The 16716-nt window shown below is 38.4% G+C and overlaps 1 protein-coding gene across 8 annotated transcripts in view; it reads left to right on the forward strand.

The window, feature by feature from the left end:
* The window catches only part of LOC125835363 (helicase protein MOM1-like), a 58803-nt gene that overhangs the window by 17966 nt on the left and 24121 nt on the right, over positions 1-16716 (forward strand). For 7 of the 8 annotated variants that reach the window (XM_049514480.1, XM_049514482.1, XM_049514483.1 and 4 more), the window contains 9 exons: positions 454-593; positions 863-1056; positions 1217-1347; positions 1950-2210; positions 2559-2699; positions 11623-11874; positions 14485-14625; positions 14710-15018; positions 15625-15795. In XM_049514480.1, coding sequence (XP_049370437.1) covers positions 454-593; positions 863-1056; positions 1217-1347; positions 1950-2210; positions 2559-2699; positions 11623-11874; positions 14485-14625; positions 14710-15018; positions 15625-15795 — 1740 coding nt within the window. The remainder of the gene's footprint in view (positions 1-453; positions 594-862; positions 1057-1216; positions 1348-1949; positions 2211-2558; positions 2700-11622; positions 11875-14484; positions 14626-14709; positions 15019-15624; positions 15796-16716) is intronic. The other variant, XM_049514484.1, reaches the window with a different exon arrangement.

Below are 16716 nucleotides of genomic sequence, written 5' to 3' on the forward strand. Positions count from 1 at the left end.
AATTAGATTTGGAGAAAGATTATAAGACCAACTATACATGTATACTAGATAATAGAACATGTGACAAAAATATAGAAGCAGCTGAATCCAACGCATATTGTATGGTAGTCAACGTGAGAAGCTTTTCAGTTTTCAAAAAACTGGGAAGTCCTAAATCGCCAACTAGCTGTCAGTTTGTTCGTATTATACTTTTCTTCTTTGTAGTATGAGTATCATCATGTCCTTGCCACTTTGTCTTAACATGTAATGGGTCATGTTAGTTCAATTATCAGTTATTCTCACCGTTTATGGTCCATTTCATTTAACGAAGGGGATTCACATGCCAGAATAAGAAATTCTGTTTTATGGCCAGCAGCTGTGCATACACCAGAATTCAGAGTACTATTTTACTGTTATGAATTTGCTTTCTCAATATTTAATAATTTTCTTATGCTCAAATGCATTCCATTTTAGGATGGAGTTGGTTCTGAAGCTGCAATTCTTTTCGATTCTGGAGAAAGATGCAATATACAATTGAATGAGGCACTTTCAGTTTCTCAAAGGGGCAGTGATGAAAAAATGTGCGCCATATGCAAGCAAGCTGGAAAGATACTGTGGGTACCATTTGCAATTATGCACAATTATGTGATGATCAATAATGTCATACTGAGAAAAAAGTCAGCTCTACCTAATATCATTTGCTTTTTCTGTTTTTATTATTTTGTTCCCAAGACATTGTCTGGTTACTGGATTGTGGAAACACCCAGTAATGATTTTTCCATTTGGGTTATGCATTAATAGTTGTCAGTAGTAGTATAGCCTGGATTAGAATGTCCATGTCAATGCCTTGATTTTTATCATTTGCACTCAACATACTTTTCAGGATCTGCGATGGAAGAGGTTGCAAGAGATGCTATCATCTCTCTTGCTTAGATCCTCCACTAGATGATTTTCCACCAGGAGCTTGGCATTGTACCTTGTGTGTCAAGAAAAAGATTGAATCTGGTGTACATTCAGTGACGGAAGGAGTAGAATCAATTTTGGATGTTAGAGAAGTGGAAGTAGCAGATGCCAAAGGTTTGATGTAAAAGTATATTACATGCATAAGACATTTGTACTGGAGCTGTGATTATGTGATATGACTAGTTATTGACCTGTGTCATATCTCTTAATGTTGCTTGACTTCTGTTGATTCTTTCTCCTTACTATTATGTTTTCTTCTTTGCTTTTATGTTAGGAACGCATAGGCAGAAGCAGTATCTTGTTAAATACCATGGTCTTGCTCATGCACACAGTCATTGGGTTGCAGAGGCACAATTGCTTGTTGATGCACCATTGCTTATTGCAAACTATAATCATAAGAATCAGGTCAGAATTACTTCTCTGAAGACTTTTAGGGGTCGTTTGGTAGAGTGGAAGCAAAATTAATGCATGCATTAGCTTTGTGTATTAGTAGTACCTTGTTTAGTACACTTTTTCATGCTATGTATAATTAATGCTTGCATTAGTTATACAGTCTATTGTGTATAATTATTACCATGGATTTCTAGGTATTAGTAATGCAAGGGTTTTAATACATGCATTAGCATGGTTAAAGACCTCATTGCCCCTCAAAATATTTTTTACATCTTTTCCACCATAATTATGAAGGGTATCTTTGTAATAAATATTTTTAAACCATGCATGCTATTTTTAATTCACCAAACCAAACAATGCATAAGAAATCATCTATGCATAATTAATGCAAGCATAACTAATGCAAGCATTACTAATACACTTGGTTTAGCATGAGTTTTATACACTCTACCAAATGACCCCTTATATGTTTTCTTTATTCTTCTCGCACATTTTCTGCCAAGTTGAGGAAGTGGATCATTATATGCGCAAACACATGCAAAGAATGATATGCATTTATCATAACAAATACTTTTTTGGAGTTTTCACAAGTAGCAACTTTTCCATCATTTTAGGATGTGAGGTGGATCTCAGAGTGGACAGTGCCACATCGTCTCTTGAAGAAAAGATCACTGATGTTCTCCAAGCTGCATGGTCAAGATGCAGGTGAAAATAACAAATGCCTGTTTGAATGGCTTGTGAAATGGAAGGGCCTTGGCTATGAGTATGCTACATGGGAATTGGGGAATTCTAATCTTCTGAACTCACAGCATGGTGAAAGCCTCATCAAGGATTTCAATATTCGTCGCGAAAAGGCAAAACGGAGAATTGACAAGGTGCTTATTATCATGATATTGCATGAATTTCTGTCAACAATTTCACTTTAATCTGATAAGTGATAAGTATCTTGCTGTTGCTCAAGTACTTTAAAGTGTCTTGTACTAGTTGGTTTTATAACTCAATATTCAAAATTTTGCTCTGATTTTTATGCAACCTCAGTTTCCTGCTGTGTATTGACATAAACGGTAGGACATTCCCTGCACTAAACATAAAATTTTGGCTGTTGTTTGAGGATATTTTGAATGATTAGTCACGAAGAAATTTGTTATGTTTTGTGTGCTTCAAGTCATATATTGGAAGTCACCAACTTTGTAATATTATTTGTATGTCTTCTTCTGCTGCAGAATCATAAGGGGCAACTTGTCAAACTATCGGAACTTCCTGCTGGAGGTTCACTTATAACAGATTCTAATCTGCTGAACAATTTGAACAAGCTACGCGAGTGTTGGTTTAAGTGTGAAAACACCGCTGTCTTTGATGACAAGGTGAGTTCATTTTACAGGGAATGCTTTTCTAGGTGGGAAAAGAGATACTGCTAAACATTCTATATAATGCGGAATAAATAATGGATGGCTATATAATTATAATATATGCACGTCAAAGCAGTTGAAAAGGATTTGAATGTCGAGTTTGATTGATAGTTCTGAAGTTCTCATTTGATGCTTGGTCAATGTTATTGTTCTTCATATGCGCATTGACCATCTTTGGAAAAACTTTGTATTCCCGTCTCCCTGCATGGGCCACAACACCCTGGATCTTTGCCTCCAAGCTATTTTTTCCCTTTTAGTGCTCTTCAAATTCCAAAAAGAGGTGCTTTTTTGATCATCTTCTCCTCATTCAGACACCTTTGTTATTGAATAACATCCATTCTGAATAAATAATTTCCCTATCTCCAGGTTTCCATGGTTATTTTAGTTCCATTCTTTCAATTTCCCTTTGATAGCTTTGAGTTTTCCTGCAAGAATGTAATCTTGCAAGAATGTAATCTTCCCCTCGATGATCCATGTGCGATTTCCCCCTTCCAGCTGAAGATCCACTAGCTCCATATCTTCAATGATTTATAAATCTGGTATTTCTAGTGTAGTACCTCTTTTCCGAGGGGAATCCAATTATGTTGAAATATCCACCTACCACCCAAGGATTTGTGGAAAAACCCTTAGATCCCTAATTTCCCACCAAAATTCTTGTCTTTCTCTGTTGCAATTTGGAGCATAAATCCCTGTCATATGCAAATTGAAATCCCAAGTTTGAGACTCAAATCTACATGTCAAAGAACAAGAACTAGTAATGATCATCTCCTCCTTCCATATTTTTTTTTTTATGACAAGGGAAATCCGCAGCCGCTACCCTTTGGGTGCGCACAGGGTAAAACCCCCGCTCCTATGCAATAGCTCGCAAACCACATAGGAGAGGTAACCCACACTAGGCAAGCCTGATGCGACGAGCTCGACCCAGAAGGCAAACCCCTTGCTTTCGCTAGCAAGGAGTTTCGAACTTGAGACCTCCAACATAGAAGTCCCAAGCCCAAACCAAATTGAAATTCCAAGTTTGAGACTCAAATCTGCATGTCAAAGAACAAGAACTAGTAATGATCATCTCCTCCTTCCATATTTTTTCTTTTTGATGACAAGGGAAACCTGCAGCCGCTACCCTTTGGGTGCGCACAGGGTAAAACCCCCGCTCCTATGCAATAGCTCGCAAACCACATAAGAGAGGTAACCCACTCTAGGCAAGTCTGGTGCGACGAGCTTGACCCAGAAGGCAAACCCTTTGCTTTCGCTGGCAAGGGGTTTCGAACTTGAGACCTCCAACATGGAAGTCCCAATCCCAAACCACTGGGCCACCCCGAAGGGTCTCCTTCCATATTTTACTATTCCAAATTGTTAGATTACTCCATATCAGTTGTTTTTTCTTCTAAAAATGAGAAAGACTACCCTAATAGTTCCACTATCCTCCAAATGGCTGTACTTATTCCCATGAGTTTCCATATATTGCTTGGGAGTCCCCATGACTAATGGTTTTATCTCTCGTCTCTTTGATAGCTTGCAACTATTGGTTTTCTTAAATAGAGCCAATGCGTCCTTTTCATATCCATAAAGATCAACCCCGATTTGCTTGCTTAATTCTATAACATTCAAATGAATCCCTAAAAATGCGTCCATTTCTCCCTCAATCTTCTCCTCCTGCAACTATATCTTCAATGGTTTTGCTTCCTCAATTTACTAGAGGCAGACTTGCATATGCATGTCTTTTTTGCCCCTTAATAGTGTCAATTTGTGTTACCTCTCTTTTAATGTAGTCATGACATCTTAATAATCATCAACTTCTTAAATGACCAGTGGCTAAGGGTGTGGCCTAGCGGTCAATGAAGTTCTTGAGAACCTTGAGGTCTTAGGTTCAAAATTCAGTGGAGACAAAAAACACAAGGTGATTCTTCCCATCTCTCCTAGCCTTGGTAGACAGGGTTACCTGGTACCTGTTGCTAGTGGGGGGTGGCAGGTATATCTTGGAATTAGTCGAGGTGCGCGAAAGCTAGCTCAGACGCTTGAGTCATAAAAATGACTCAATCTATAACATTCAAATGAATCCCTAAAAATGCGTCCATTTCTCCCTCAATCTTCTCCTCCTGCAACTATATCTTCAATGGTTTTGCTTCCTCAATTTACTAGAGGCAGACTTGCATATGCATGTCTTTTTTACCCCCTAATGGTGTCAATTTGTGTTACCTCTCTTTTGATGTAGTCATGACATCTTAATAATCATCAACTTCTTAAATGACCAGTGGCTAAGGGTGTGGCCTAGCGGTCACTGAAGTTCTTGAGAACCTTGAGGTCTTAGGTTCAAAATTCAGTGGAGACAAAAAACACAAGGTGATTCTTCCCATCTCTCCTAGCCTTGGTAGACAGGGTTACCTGGTACCTGTTGCTAGTGGGGGGTGGCAGGTATATCTTGGAATTAGTCGAGGTGCGCGAAAGCTAGCTCAGACGCTTGAGTCATAAAAATGAATAAAAAATCACCAGCAGCTTTGGTTCTTGAAATTGAGGTAGATGGAGAATATTCTCTTTCTTTGTTCTCCATATTTCCAGAGCTGTAGGGAGTTCGCAAATGTAGACTTGTTTGCCTCAATTTCAATGAGCATTATGTCCATTCTATTAGAGAAAAGTGGAGACCGGTTTTAAAAGTTGACTTTAGTGAATCAAATTGAGCATGTTGTGAAACTTTCGTTCCACCACCGCTTTGGGTCACTTGGGCTGTTGAGTTGGCCCAAAATTTTACTCATTTAAATTTATGGCCCTCTGGTTGCTGCCACGTAGCCTTTATTTTACTTAGCTTAAATTTTAAGAGATATGTTCATGTACCCCCCCTTCCTCCCGCCTCCATCCATAATACAACTACCTACTCTGCCCTCCTCGATATAGGGCTTTATGCCCGACTATCTTTCATAGGCTTTGCTTTTTTTCCGGAGAACACCCTCGTCGGGGTTTCACACCAAATGGGTACAGTGAAAACTAGACCTGTGTTTGCAATGGTTATCTCCTTCCGGACTTCCCCACCATCTCCTTTAGTTTTAATTCTCACCATTTTAGATGATTCTTTGGAAAAGTTTACTCTTTTGTTTCCACCCATATGCCACAGGGATATCTTAAGGCTTTGAAGACTTTTTTTGTCCAGAGATGAATCGGTAAACCCATAGCTCTGTTCCATGTCCACTTCCCTTAAATCCTTTATTTTTGATTAAACATGAGAAACTTTCCTCCATTTTTTTCTTGTTTGTTTCTGGAAGAGTTGCTAGTCATTCTCTTCTTTCTCCATCCTCTTTGAATGTTTTGACATACCATCCACATCAAAATCAAATGGCTTCAAAGTTATGTGTGCAAACCTATAATTGTAGTATTACTTCACAAATATATAATTAATCTCTTTGTTCGTTGTTAATTGAAAAGTCCTTTTCGATATTTCTACTAGCTTGTATTTGTTGATAATAAGGGGTGATTTGATTTGAGGTACAAGCAAAAGTTAATCTTGGTATATAAATCAGTGTTGCTTTATACCATGCTTGATTTCCTGGAACATAAATTGTATACGTTGTGCCGAATTTAATACTGAAGACCAAATGTTGTATAGTTAATACATGTATAAGTTATATGGGAATATATGTATTATTTTATATGCAATAGCAACAACATATGGATGAATATGGTATTCAACAACCCAGTTAGCCACTCCAAACCTACTTCATCCTTAACCCTAAACCGTCTCATGTATGCCTTTTCCACCAGTATTTCTCCATTCTCGTCCTTGATAAACTTTATTTGGTCCACATCATGGACTTGACTTGGTCTGCCTATGTAAATTTTTATCCCTGTCTTTGCCCTTAAGCTCTTCATACAAGTGCTCAAAAGTTGGTAACCTACTGTAAAATTTTTTGCCCGTCTTTGCCCTTAGCCGTTGTAACCACTAGCTTTGCTTTCTTCTCCACCTTTTTATACTTCTTCCTATTCTTCCGCTTGTCCTCCTTGTCTAAGCTTTCTAATAATGCCATTTACGCAACCTTCTTAGCTTCCACTTTTTCTTGGACCTCCCATTCCACTACTACTCCCATTTATGTCCACCTACTTTACCCTTTGAGACCCCTATCACCTCTCTAGTAGCTTCCTTGATGCAGTCCACATACTATTTGCGTCCCCGCTACTCCTAAGCCCCCATAGCAACCAACCTCTCCCCAAGTTCCCTGCCTTTGGCATTAGTCAAGTCTTCCCATTTGATCCTTGGCTGGTCATAAAGAGTCCCTCCTCCGTCAATATTCAAAACCATAACTACGAGCTTATGTTGGGTTGTAAGATTCTTTCTTGGGATAACCTTGCAGTCCTTGCATAAATCTATCACTCTTACTAAGGAGTAGGTAATCCATTTAAGTCTTAGCCACCACACTACAGTAGGTTACCAAGTCCTCCTCCCTCTTTTGGAAGCACGAGTAGCTATGACCAAATGGAGAGCTTTAACGGTAGAGCTCCTCCTTCATTTCTATCCCCAGAGACGAAGCTGCCTTGTACAACATCATAGCCCTTGAAGTGGTCCCTATGTGACCATTAAAATCTTCACCTAGAAATAGCTTCTTGGTGTGCGCGATGCCTCTCACAACCTTGTCCAATTCCTCCCAGAAATGCATTTTGACCTTGTCCAAACCTGTGGTGCATATGCCCTAACCATGTTTAAAGTCAGCCCTCCCACAACTAGCTTAATGACCATCATCCTATCATTAACCCTCCTAACCTCTACCACTTGCTCCCTAAATGAAGTGGGTTTGAATGAGTTGAGTTGATAAAATAAGCAGGTCATTAACCTGCCCAAACCTAAACGGGTTGTGCAGGTCATGATTTTGCCACCCCGAAGTATAGACAAGCAAGAAAATACAGAGCTTTAACTAGAGCAACTTAATTACTTAAAACTAGAGAAGAACAAGAAAATTAATAGGTGAGCAAAGGAAACCAACTCAAGAAAGATAGAACTTGGAATCTACGTCATAGATGTCGCCACATGCTGCCACCGCCGCCTCCTATCACCGACACATCTTCCTCTCATGACCTCTGATGGCTGTCGGAAAATTTGGGTACTTGTGCAGATCTGACCGAGAACCTAGAAGTGAAAAGAAAAGAGAGGAGAAAGTGGAAACGATCTGGCTGGAACGGATTGTAGATGAAGAATAGTTAGACGGGATAGGAGGTGGAACTAGCAGTCTTCTGAACACCTTCATGTTTGCTATCATGTATCCCAGACAAGACAGAAGATACCAATGGTGGGTTTGGCACGAGATAGACCCTATCTTTGAAGAACAACAACCCCTCTCGAAAAGCCCAATTGTCATCCATCTCTCCCTGTTCAAATTGAAGTTCCTGAAGAACTTGATTTCTGACCGAACTTTCGGCTGATAAATAACAAATAACATATCTTCAACCTCTTCTCGCCGTGATAATGCATCTGCAGCAGTATTCAATCTCCCGACCTTGTATTCCACCCGAAAATCAAACCCCGTCAACTTGCTAAGCCATTGTTGTTGAGGAGTAGTAAGCCGTTGATTTAACAAGTATTTAAGGCTGTAGTGATTTGTTCGAATTAGAAAGGCTTGACCTAAGAGTTGAAGCCTCCAATGTTGAACTGCCTTTGCCAAGCCTATCAATTCATGTTCAAATGTTGGAAGTTTCATGTGTCGGTCTACTAACTTACGACTTAAAAAAGCAATTGGATGTACTTGGCTACTTGCTGTGGAAGGATTGCTCCTATTCTAACACCCGAAGCAATACACTCAACAACAAATACTTCTTCAAAGTTTGGTAATGGTAACACAGAGTCAACAACCAATGCCTTTTTAAGAGTTTCAAAAGAAGCAAGTGCATCATCACTCCACTTAAAAGAATTCCGCTTAAGCATACTTGTTATGGGGGCAACAATTAAACCGTAATTCAGGATGAATTTACGGTAATATCCTGTTAATCCTAAGAATCCAAGCAATGTTGTTGTTGATCGCGGTTGAGGCCAGTCCACCACGACTTCAATTTTGCTAACATCAGCTGACACACCTATGTTTGAGATTATGTGGCCAAGATAAGCTACTTGATTTGTGCTAAAGGAACATTTGGATCTTTTTAAATAAAGGCGATGAGCTTGCAACAACCCAAAGGTGATTCGTATGTGTGACAAATAATCCTTCCAGGTCTTGTTATGCATAAGGATGTCATAAAAAAAATACAAGTACAAATTGATGTAGATACTTTCGAATTACTTCATTCATCAATGCTTGAAAGGTTGAAGGAGCATTAGTCAATCCGAATGGAATGACAAGGAACTCAAAATGACCATGATGTGTTCTGAAAATCGTCCTCTCAACATCCGTAGATTCCATGTGGACTTGATGATAACCAGAGCGAAGATCAGGCTTGATGAAAAATCTTGTTCCATGCAATTCTTCAAGTAATTCCTCTACTACTGGAATATGGAATTTGTCTTTTACCGTTTTGTCATTTAACTCCCTATAATCCACACAAAAGAGCCATGTTTTATCATGTTTCCGGACTAGTAGTATAGGTGATGAGAATGGAGAACGGCTGGGTTGAATAATGCCTTGCTGAAGCATCTGATTACATTGTTTCTCAATCTTATCTTTCTGAAAGTGAGGGTAGGATAGGGCCGAACTACCACCATACTAGTTCTTGGCAGCAAACATATGCTATGGTCACAGGACCATAATGGAGGCAGATCTACAGGTTCTTGGAATAGCTCCTTGAATTCAGCTAACATCTTCTCGAACTCACCTTGCTTAGAATCCTGCAAAAGATGTAGTTGTGGTTGATATAGTTGTTGTTGTCCATGTAAAATGATCTGCTTCCCCTTTACGTGAAAGCTCATGGTCAATAATGCAAAGTCCCACAGAGTAGGCCCTAGTGTTTGCAACTACTTGATACCTAGGACAATATCAAAAGCATCCAAAGGAATCACATATAAATCAACACAGAAGGAATGATTTAACTACACAAAATTGCATTGCTGTGCAAATGCCCAAATTGAAAATCTTCTCTCCATTTGCCACTGATACATTGAGATTTCTTCGCTGTTGGATAGGCAAGTTTAAACGTTGGGCCGCCGTTGAGCTAATAAAATTGTGTACTGTCCGAATCTACTAAGCTAAGCAACAACTTCTTATCGATTACAACTTGCAACTGCATAGTATTTGCATGTTGTTTGGCTGTGATAGCATGGAGTGAGATGGCAGGCTCTCCACGGTCCGTTGGTACTTCTTCAGATTCCCCATCCTCTACTTCCAACCAAAATAACTTTTTTGCACCGATGGCCTTGAACATAAGGATCATCACAGTTGTAGCACAATCTCTTTGTACATTGGACAGCCATCTTGGCGCGAGTCAACTTTTTCACAAAAGGATTAGAAGCACCTATCATAGGACTCAGAGTTACTGGTGTAGTGGAAGCCATTGCACTAATGTTTGAGGTTGAACCATAGCCCCTTTGTGTGCTAGAATAAATTTGGATTTCTTCTCAAATGCTCTCGCTAGACTCATTGCTTGTACTTGGTTAGATGGGTTGTGCAATTCCACATCTTGATGAATAAAATAAACTAACCTTGCTGTGAATGTATTTACTTGTTGATCTATACGTACAGATGATGCATGAGCCAAAATTTTTTGGAAGTTCCTCTGATAGTCTTCAACTGAACTAGTTGTTTCAAGTTGATCAATTCTCCTAATGGATTGCTTTTCATTGGTGGGCCAAAACGGAAAGTACAATATTCCTTGAAGACCCCCCATGTTAAATTGGGTTCCTCTTATTCTAGTTGATAAACCCACAATTGCGCCTCCCCTACCATGTGAAAAGCAGCTAAACCTTCTTTTTGTTGGTTGTTTGTGTGCTGGTTAGTGAAGAATTTATCACAATGGTGAAGCCAAATCAGAGGATCTTCACTGCCATCATAAGTAGGAAAATCTAATTTAGTGTATCTGGGAACAATACCTCTTCCTCCGTTGTTGTCATAAGTACCAAAATATTGTTGTTGTTTCTTCCTCCCAAGACGCACCTCTAGTTGTTCACCTGCCTTGCCAATTCGTTGGACAGAAGCAGCGCTATTGTCTCCAACTTCAACTCCCTTCGCATGTGCCGTGGTGTGGATTAAGGTTTCAATTTGCTGCGATAGTTGCTAGAATTTGGCATCCATCCTTGCTTTTGAAGTTGCTACTTTTGCTTCAGTTTGAGTTTGGGCTTCGTGTAACAGATTTCACAACTTTGCTTCTACCGTATTATCGTCCATGGTGACAATCTCTGATACCAATTTGTTAAGGTCCCTAGTTTTGGATCGAGTTGCTGGACGATTAACTGAAAAGTCAGGCCTAACAGTCAGGTCTAAGCCCTTGTTCTTGTTCCTTGACTTGCCTATGATTGCTGAAATTTGCAATTCATTCGGGGAATTGCAGACCTAGGAACTTGTTTGAGAAAGTTCCGAATCTCTAAAACTTGATAAAATCCAACTTATTTTATTAATAATGTCAGCTCTCTTAAATAGAGGCTTACAATAGAAAGCGTCCTAATAAATTTGAAATTATAAAAGTCCTATAAAACTAAAATAATTGGAATCCTAATCCACTCAGGGAAGTTCTGTTCAACTATAACAGCTAAAACAATAATTCAGAAATATTAATCATTCTTGCGTCTGTTATATTGTTTTCTGACAAATGCATCGATAACATAATCCCCATGTAAATAATCTCTATTCAAACAATCCATGTATAATTAATACAACAAACAAAACAATTGCTCAGTTCTCGAGTTTAAGACAATAACCTGAAATGATCATTTATGGGCGCATAAGATATGGTTTGACTAATATGATAATATTTTTTGCAGGATCGTATAATGAAGATGGTTTTGTTTATTCTATCTTTGTCTGATGTCTGCTGTCCTTTTCTTATTGTCACAACTTCAAGTTCGCTTCCCCAGTGGGAAGCTGAATTTACACGATTGGCACCAAGTATTGATGTTGTAGTGTACAGTGGAAGTAGAGATTCTAGAAGGAGAATCAAGTCATTGGAGTTCTATGATGAAGGTGGTTTCATGATGCTTCAAATACTTTTATCATCTCTGGAAGCCTTCATTGAGGTACGGCTTAAAATAGATTATTTTGGATTTAATTTTATATATTAGGACCTTGACAGATATAATCAGCGCCAAGATTCCTAACTAGTAGCTTGCGATGATGTTTTCATCAGGTCTATTGGATATTCCACTGAAGGTTGTATCATTTTATGAAATGTTCTTTGTTTAACTCTTCTATTATATCCTATTTAGTTGGTCGTTAGTTTTAGTTCCCAATTTCTTGAGGATTCATGTTTCTCAGAGGATGAGAGCTGGAAGCTATTGGAAATTGACCTGTATTCATGCAGACATGCTTCTCCTCAAAAAAGTTATAACTATCTCCTAAAAGCTTGTGCACTTGCATGATTCTTGTGATTCTGAATAAATTCCTCCTTTGGCTAATTTCACCATTAAATTTTATCTGGAAGCAACTTTTAAATCCCAAGCGAAGTTATAAAATTTCACTAACACTTCTATATGCTGCTTTGTGGATAAGACATGACTATTTGTTTTCAAAGAATAGGATTTCACCTAATATTTGGGGTTAGTTTGTGATGATGTAAAAGAAATAAAACAATCTGTACTTGATAAAAAAAAAAGAAGAAAGAAAAGGCAAAATAATGAGCAAGTATATGTTAATGAAGAAATGCAGTTTCTTTCTTACCTATTCCTCCCAATCTGTCATTATGTAAATGTGGTACTTGAAGTAGAGAGCTACCTCTATAATCCTTGGGATTAATATTAAGATCTTAACTTTATAAAAATATAATCAAAAGAATATGTGTATTAACTGTTAGTTGTGTTAATGCAAATGGAGCTTTGGTGTTTCTAGTGTCTCTGGGTTTCTTTCTCGTGCAAGCTTTCTTGTACTTTTTAACATTCGTTGCTGCCTTTGAACTCAAAGGTCACCCTTAGTATCCAAGCAACTTTTAATTTTTTTTTTTTATTTAGACTTTGTTATGATTTTGGTTGATAGTTAAGTTAAAGTTATGTAGGAATTAGTCAGCAAGCTAGTTACTTCCAATTCAGTTTTGGGATCTCTCTGAGTTGGCAAATCTTCGTTTTGAGTAACCTAAATGTTTTTTGTTTTTGTGATAAAGGTAATGCTTCAGTTTGAAAAGGCGCATTGCTTTACTATTAGTTGTCATGTTTGTCTCCACTTCCTTTTTTTGGGTTAATTACTGCTTTGATTTGCTTGAGCCGAGGGTCTTTCCGAAACAGCCTCTCTAGCTCAGAGAGGTAGTGGTAAGGATTGCACACACTCTACCCTCCCAGACCTCACTTTGTGGGATTTCACTGGGTATGCTGGTGTTGTTCAGTTTGAAAAGTTTTTCTGCCGTAGTACCCTTGTATTGCATTGAATTCTTTTGGTGCCAAACAGTTCAATTTTTCTTCTCTATGTAAAAGAAACTTGGAATGTTGTCATTCTATCCTTTGGTGTGTGACTTTAGATTATAAATAGTTCCTAAAAGTTATGTTTTGCTTATTCCCTTGTAATATTATAGCCTTAGTTTTTAATACCATTATTCAATTGGGTTTTCAGTGTATTTTTGACTTAGTTGAGAGGCCAAACATTACTCTCTGATACTCATGATTTATGATAAGGGAAAAGTTCAAGAACAAGCACCCTTAGGTAATAGTTCTTCCTCCTCTCTGCACCTAGAGTAGTCCTTTATTCTGTATTTTGGGCTACTTAGCCTTTTCTCATCTTAAATATATTCCAAGATCCTAATTCAAGTGTTGTTCTATGCTTCATGCTGTGAACTTATTGACAAGAAATCCTTGGTAGATCTTTTTAGAACCTTTTGGTGTGGATTTTCACTGGTTTAACAAGAATATAGTAGTCATTCTAAGCCATCCTAAGTTTCATTAGTTTGTCAAGGGAGGTTCCACTTCTTATGCATTGTAAATTGGGGCGTTGCCCCCTTTGCAACTATTTCCTCTTCTTGTTTGGGGTTTTTGTGTGTGTGGTGGGTGGGTGGGTGGTGGTGGAGGGGGGGGGGTGGTGGTGGTAGAAAACTGTTGGGTCTAGCAGTAGGCTATGGATGGTTGTTCTTACACTATCATGTGGTTGCTGAGCTGTCTGTACTTGAAGTGGATTGAGCGAGTGGATCAAGTCCTGGGAGATGCTGGGCCTCTGGTTTTCCCTGAAGTATGTTGATGGATAAGCTGGTATAAACTATATACACAACCTGTAAGTTAGGGATGACATACATCATAGAGACAGAGATTGAAGAGTTTGTTAGAATATAGTCTTAGGAGAGGAGGTGAAACTTGTAAAATGCTGTTTAATCTTTTCCAGTTGTCCCACAAACATTTTGTGCTTTGAGTTTCATCTAATTATTTAGTTGCAACTTGTAACTGTAGTCCTGATGGCCTTTACTTTAAAGAAAAAGGAAACTATATTTCCTGATGACTGATGAACTTCCTAGGTCTGGGCCAGAAAATGAAACTTGCAGAAATCATTCACAGATGATGTTTCGAATTCCGCCCTAAAGTTTCTCTTTTCTGATTTGGTTTTCATTTGATTCCCCAAAGAATGAAAGTGTATTCTTCTGTTTACCCAAATATTCGAAAGTTCTTACTGCTTCAAAGTTCTGTAGCTGTGCTTCTTATTCTCTCTTATTTCTGCAGGATGTAGAAATATTGAGCGGCTTGAGTTGGGAAGTGACTATTATTGATGACTGCCAAAATGTAGGAATTTCTGGTCGTGTGGAGCAAATTAAACTGCTTGCTACTGGCGTAAGGGTGCTTCTTTTCAATGGTCCAAAGAAGGTATCTTCCATATCTTGCCTTTTTCCTTAGTATAACTGCTTTCATTTAACACATCATCCTTATAAGACCCTCTATTTTTAACAGATCACCTCATCTGAGTACCTTAATCTACTCACGTTGCTCGAATGTAAAATTGGTCTGGACAAGACTGGTGGCCTGGAATCTGACTTCAATGACCATCTTGGAAAAATGAAGAGAGTCACAAAGGTCACTGCACCTTGCAGCAAGCCTGAATCTTCCAAGTTCGTGGAGTATTGGGTTCCTGTTCAGATTTCTGACTTGCAGCTTGAGCAGTATTGTGCTACATTACTCACAAATTCTACTGCTCTTCGCACTTTCACTAAAAGTGATCCTGTTGGGACTCTCCGAGATATTCTTCTCTCTGTGCGAAAGGTTAGGTGTGTCATTTCATTTGACATTTTTGCATTTATGGATGATAGAAGTGTTGTTACCCTTTTTCTCTGTTCTGTTTTCTCTTCGAGATGGCAAAGGTGATTGGTTCTTGCGGCATTGAACATTGAGAAAAAGAGAGCTTCTGAACAAAAACATTTATCTTGACGATAATTAACTAACTAGCTTAGTGGCAGCCAAGGGTGACGCGTAGTGGTCAATGAAGTGGGAGGAGAATCATGAGGTCTTAGGTTCAAACTACAGTGGAGGAGGCAAATAGTACTAGGTGATTTTTTTCCATCTGTGTAATCCCGGAAGGCAGAAGGCAGAGTTACCTGGTACCTGTGCTGGTGGAAGGTAGCAGGTATCCAGTGGAATAGTCGAGGTGCATGTAAACATGCTTGGACACTAGTGTCATAAAAAAACTAGCTTAGTGGCACAATGAAAGTGAAAGCACTGTTTTGGAATTACGATTTACGTTGAACTGTTGGTGTTCCATTGCCATAGACAATATTAACTTTTAATGTTCATTCTCGTTGTCAGAAGTCAATGAAAGCCACTGCTATATTGATAGTTCTCTGAATTATATGTGCTTGCTTTTGTTTGTAGTGTTGTGATCATCCATATATTCTGGATCCTTTGCTGCAACCCTTCAATAAAGGGCTTTCTCCTGCTGAAATGCTGGAAGTAGGAATAAAAGCAAGTGGAAAACTACAATTCCTTGACAAGATGCTCGCAGAGATGAGACTCCGACAACATAGAGTGGTTGTCCTTTTTCAGGTATGTATTTCCGGTACTGTCTTAGAACTAACTATTTATTCATGGAGTCATATTTGAGTGCCTATATAGAATGGATCAAGTAAGATAGACTCATCTTGTCTATAGCATCTCACAACCATTTAAAGACAGTTGCTTGAACATATTGAGAGACGGAATTGAAGGGATATGAATAACAAAATAAAATTTGTACAAGAACCACATAGGCTAGACTTATGTGAATTATACACAATCCAGACAAAGGCCAACGCAGCCCATTTATTTTCTGAACTGCAGGTCATGGGCTGGTCCTGTTAACTGTCTTTAGGGTCAGCTGTGGGTTCATCCTGCTAAAATATTTAATGGTCCCGGCTCAAAAGTTGAACCTCTGAACCATTTTAAGCAGGCTGTACTGGGCCTGGTAATTAAACACGATTTCTTTTTTAAAATTTTCATATGCCTTACCTTTTGTGTTAAGTTATGTTTACTAAATCATGTTATCATAAGTAAATTGTTGAAACCATTCATAAGTAATATGGGCACATCTAGAGATATTATCTTTAGCAACAGTAACATTTTATTCAAATTCATCACCAACTTCTAGATGTGTATAAAATAATTCAGTAAATTGTTCTGCTTTACCTAATTTCATGACGATTTGATAAAATATCTATTTGACAAATGTCAGGAATAAGATGAAAGTATTTTTGAATATCTTCTTTCATCACAGGAATAGCCAGTCCAATTGACTTATGAATCTTAAAACTATAAAACAATGAACTTTCAGCTAAATGAAGCAATATACTCTGTTTGATTGGACATGGAGTTCAAGAAATAAATGGAGACTTTTGACACCTAAGCTAATATATGCAAAGTACCAAAATTCCCTTACAACCAGTAATTAAATGCACGGTGGTGAAAGTTACACATATCGTTTCATTTTTT

This window comes from Solanum verrucosum, unplaced genomic scaffold (assembly GCF_900185275.1).
Source record: "Solanum verrucosum unplaced genomic scaffold, falcon-dt-bn FXZP01000098.1, whole genome shotgun sequence".
Lineage (NCBI taxonomy): Eukaryota > Viridiplantae > Streptophyta > Magnoliopsida > Solanales > Solanaceae > Solanum > Solanum verrucosum.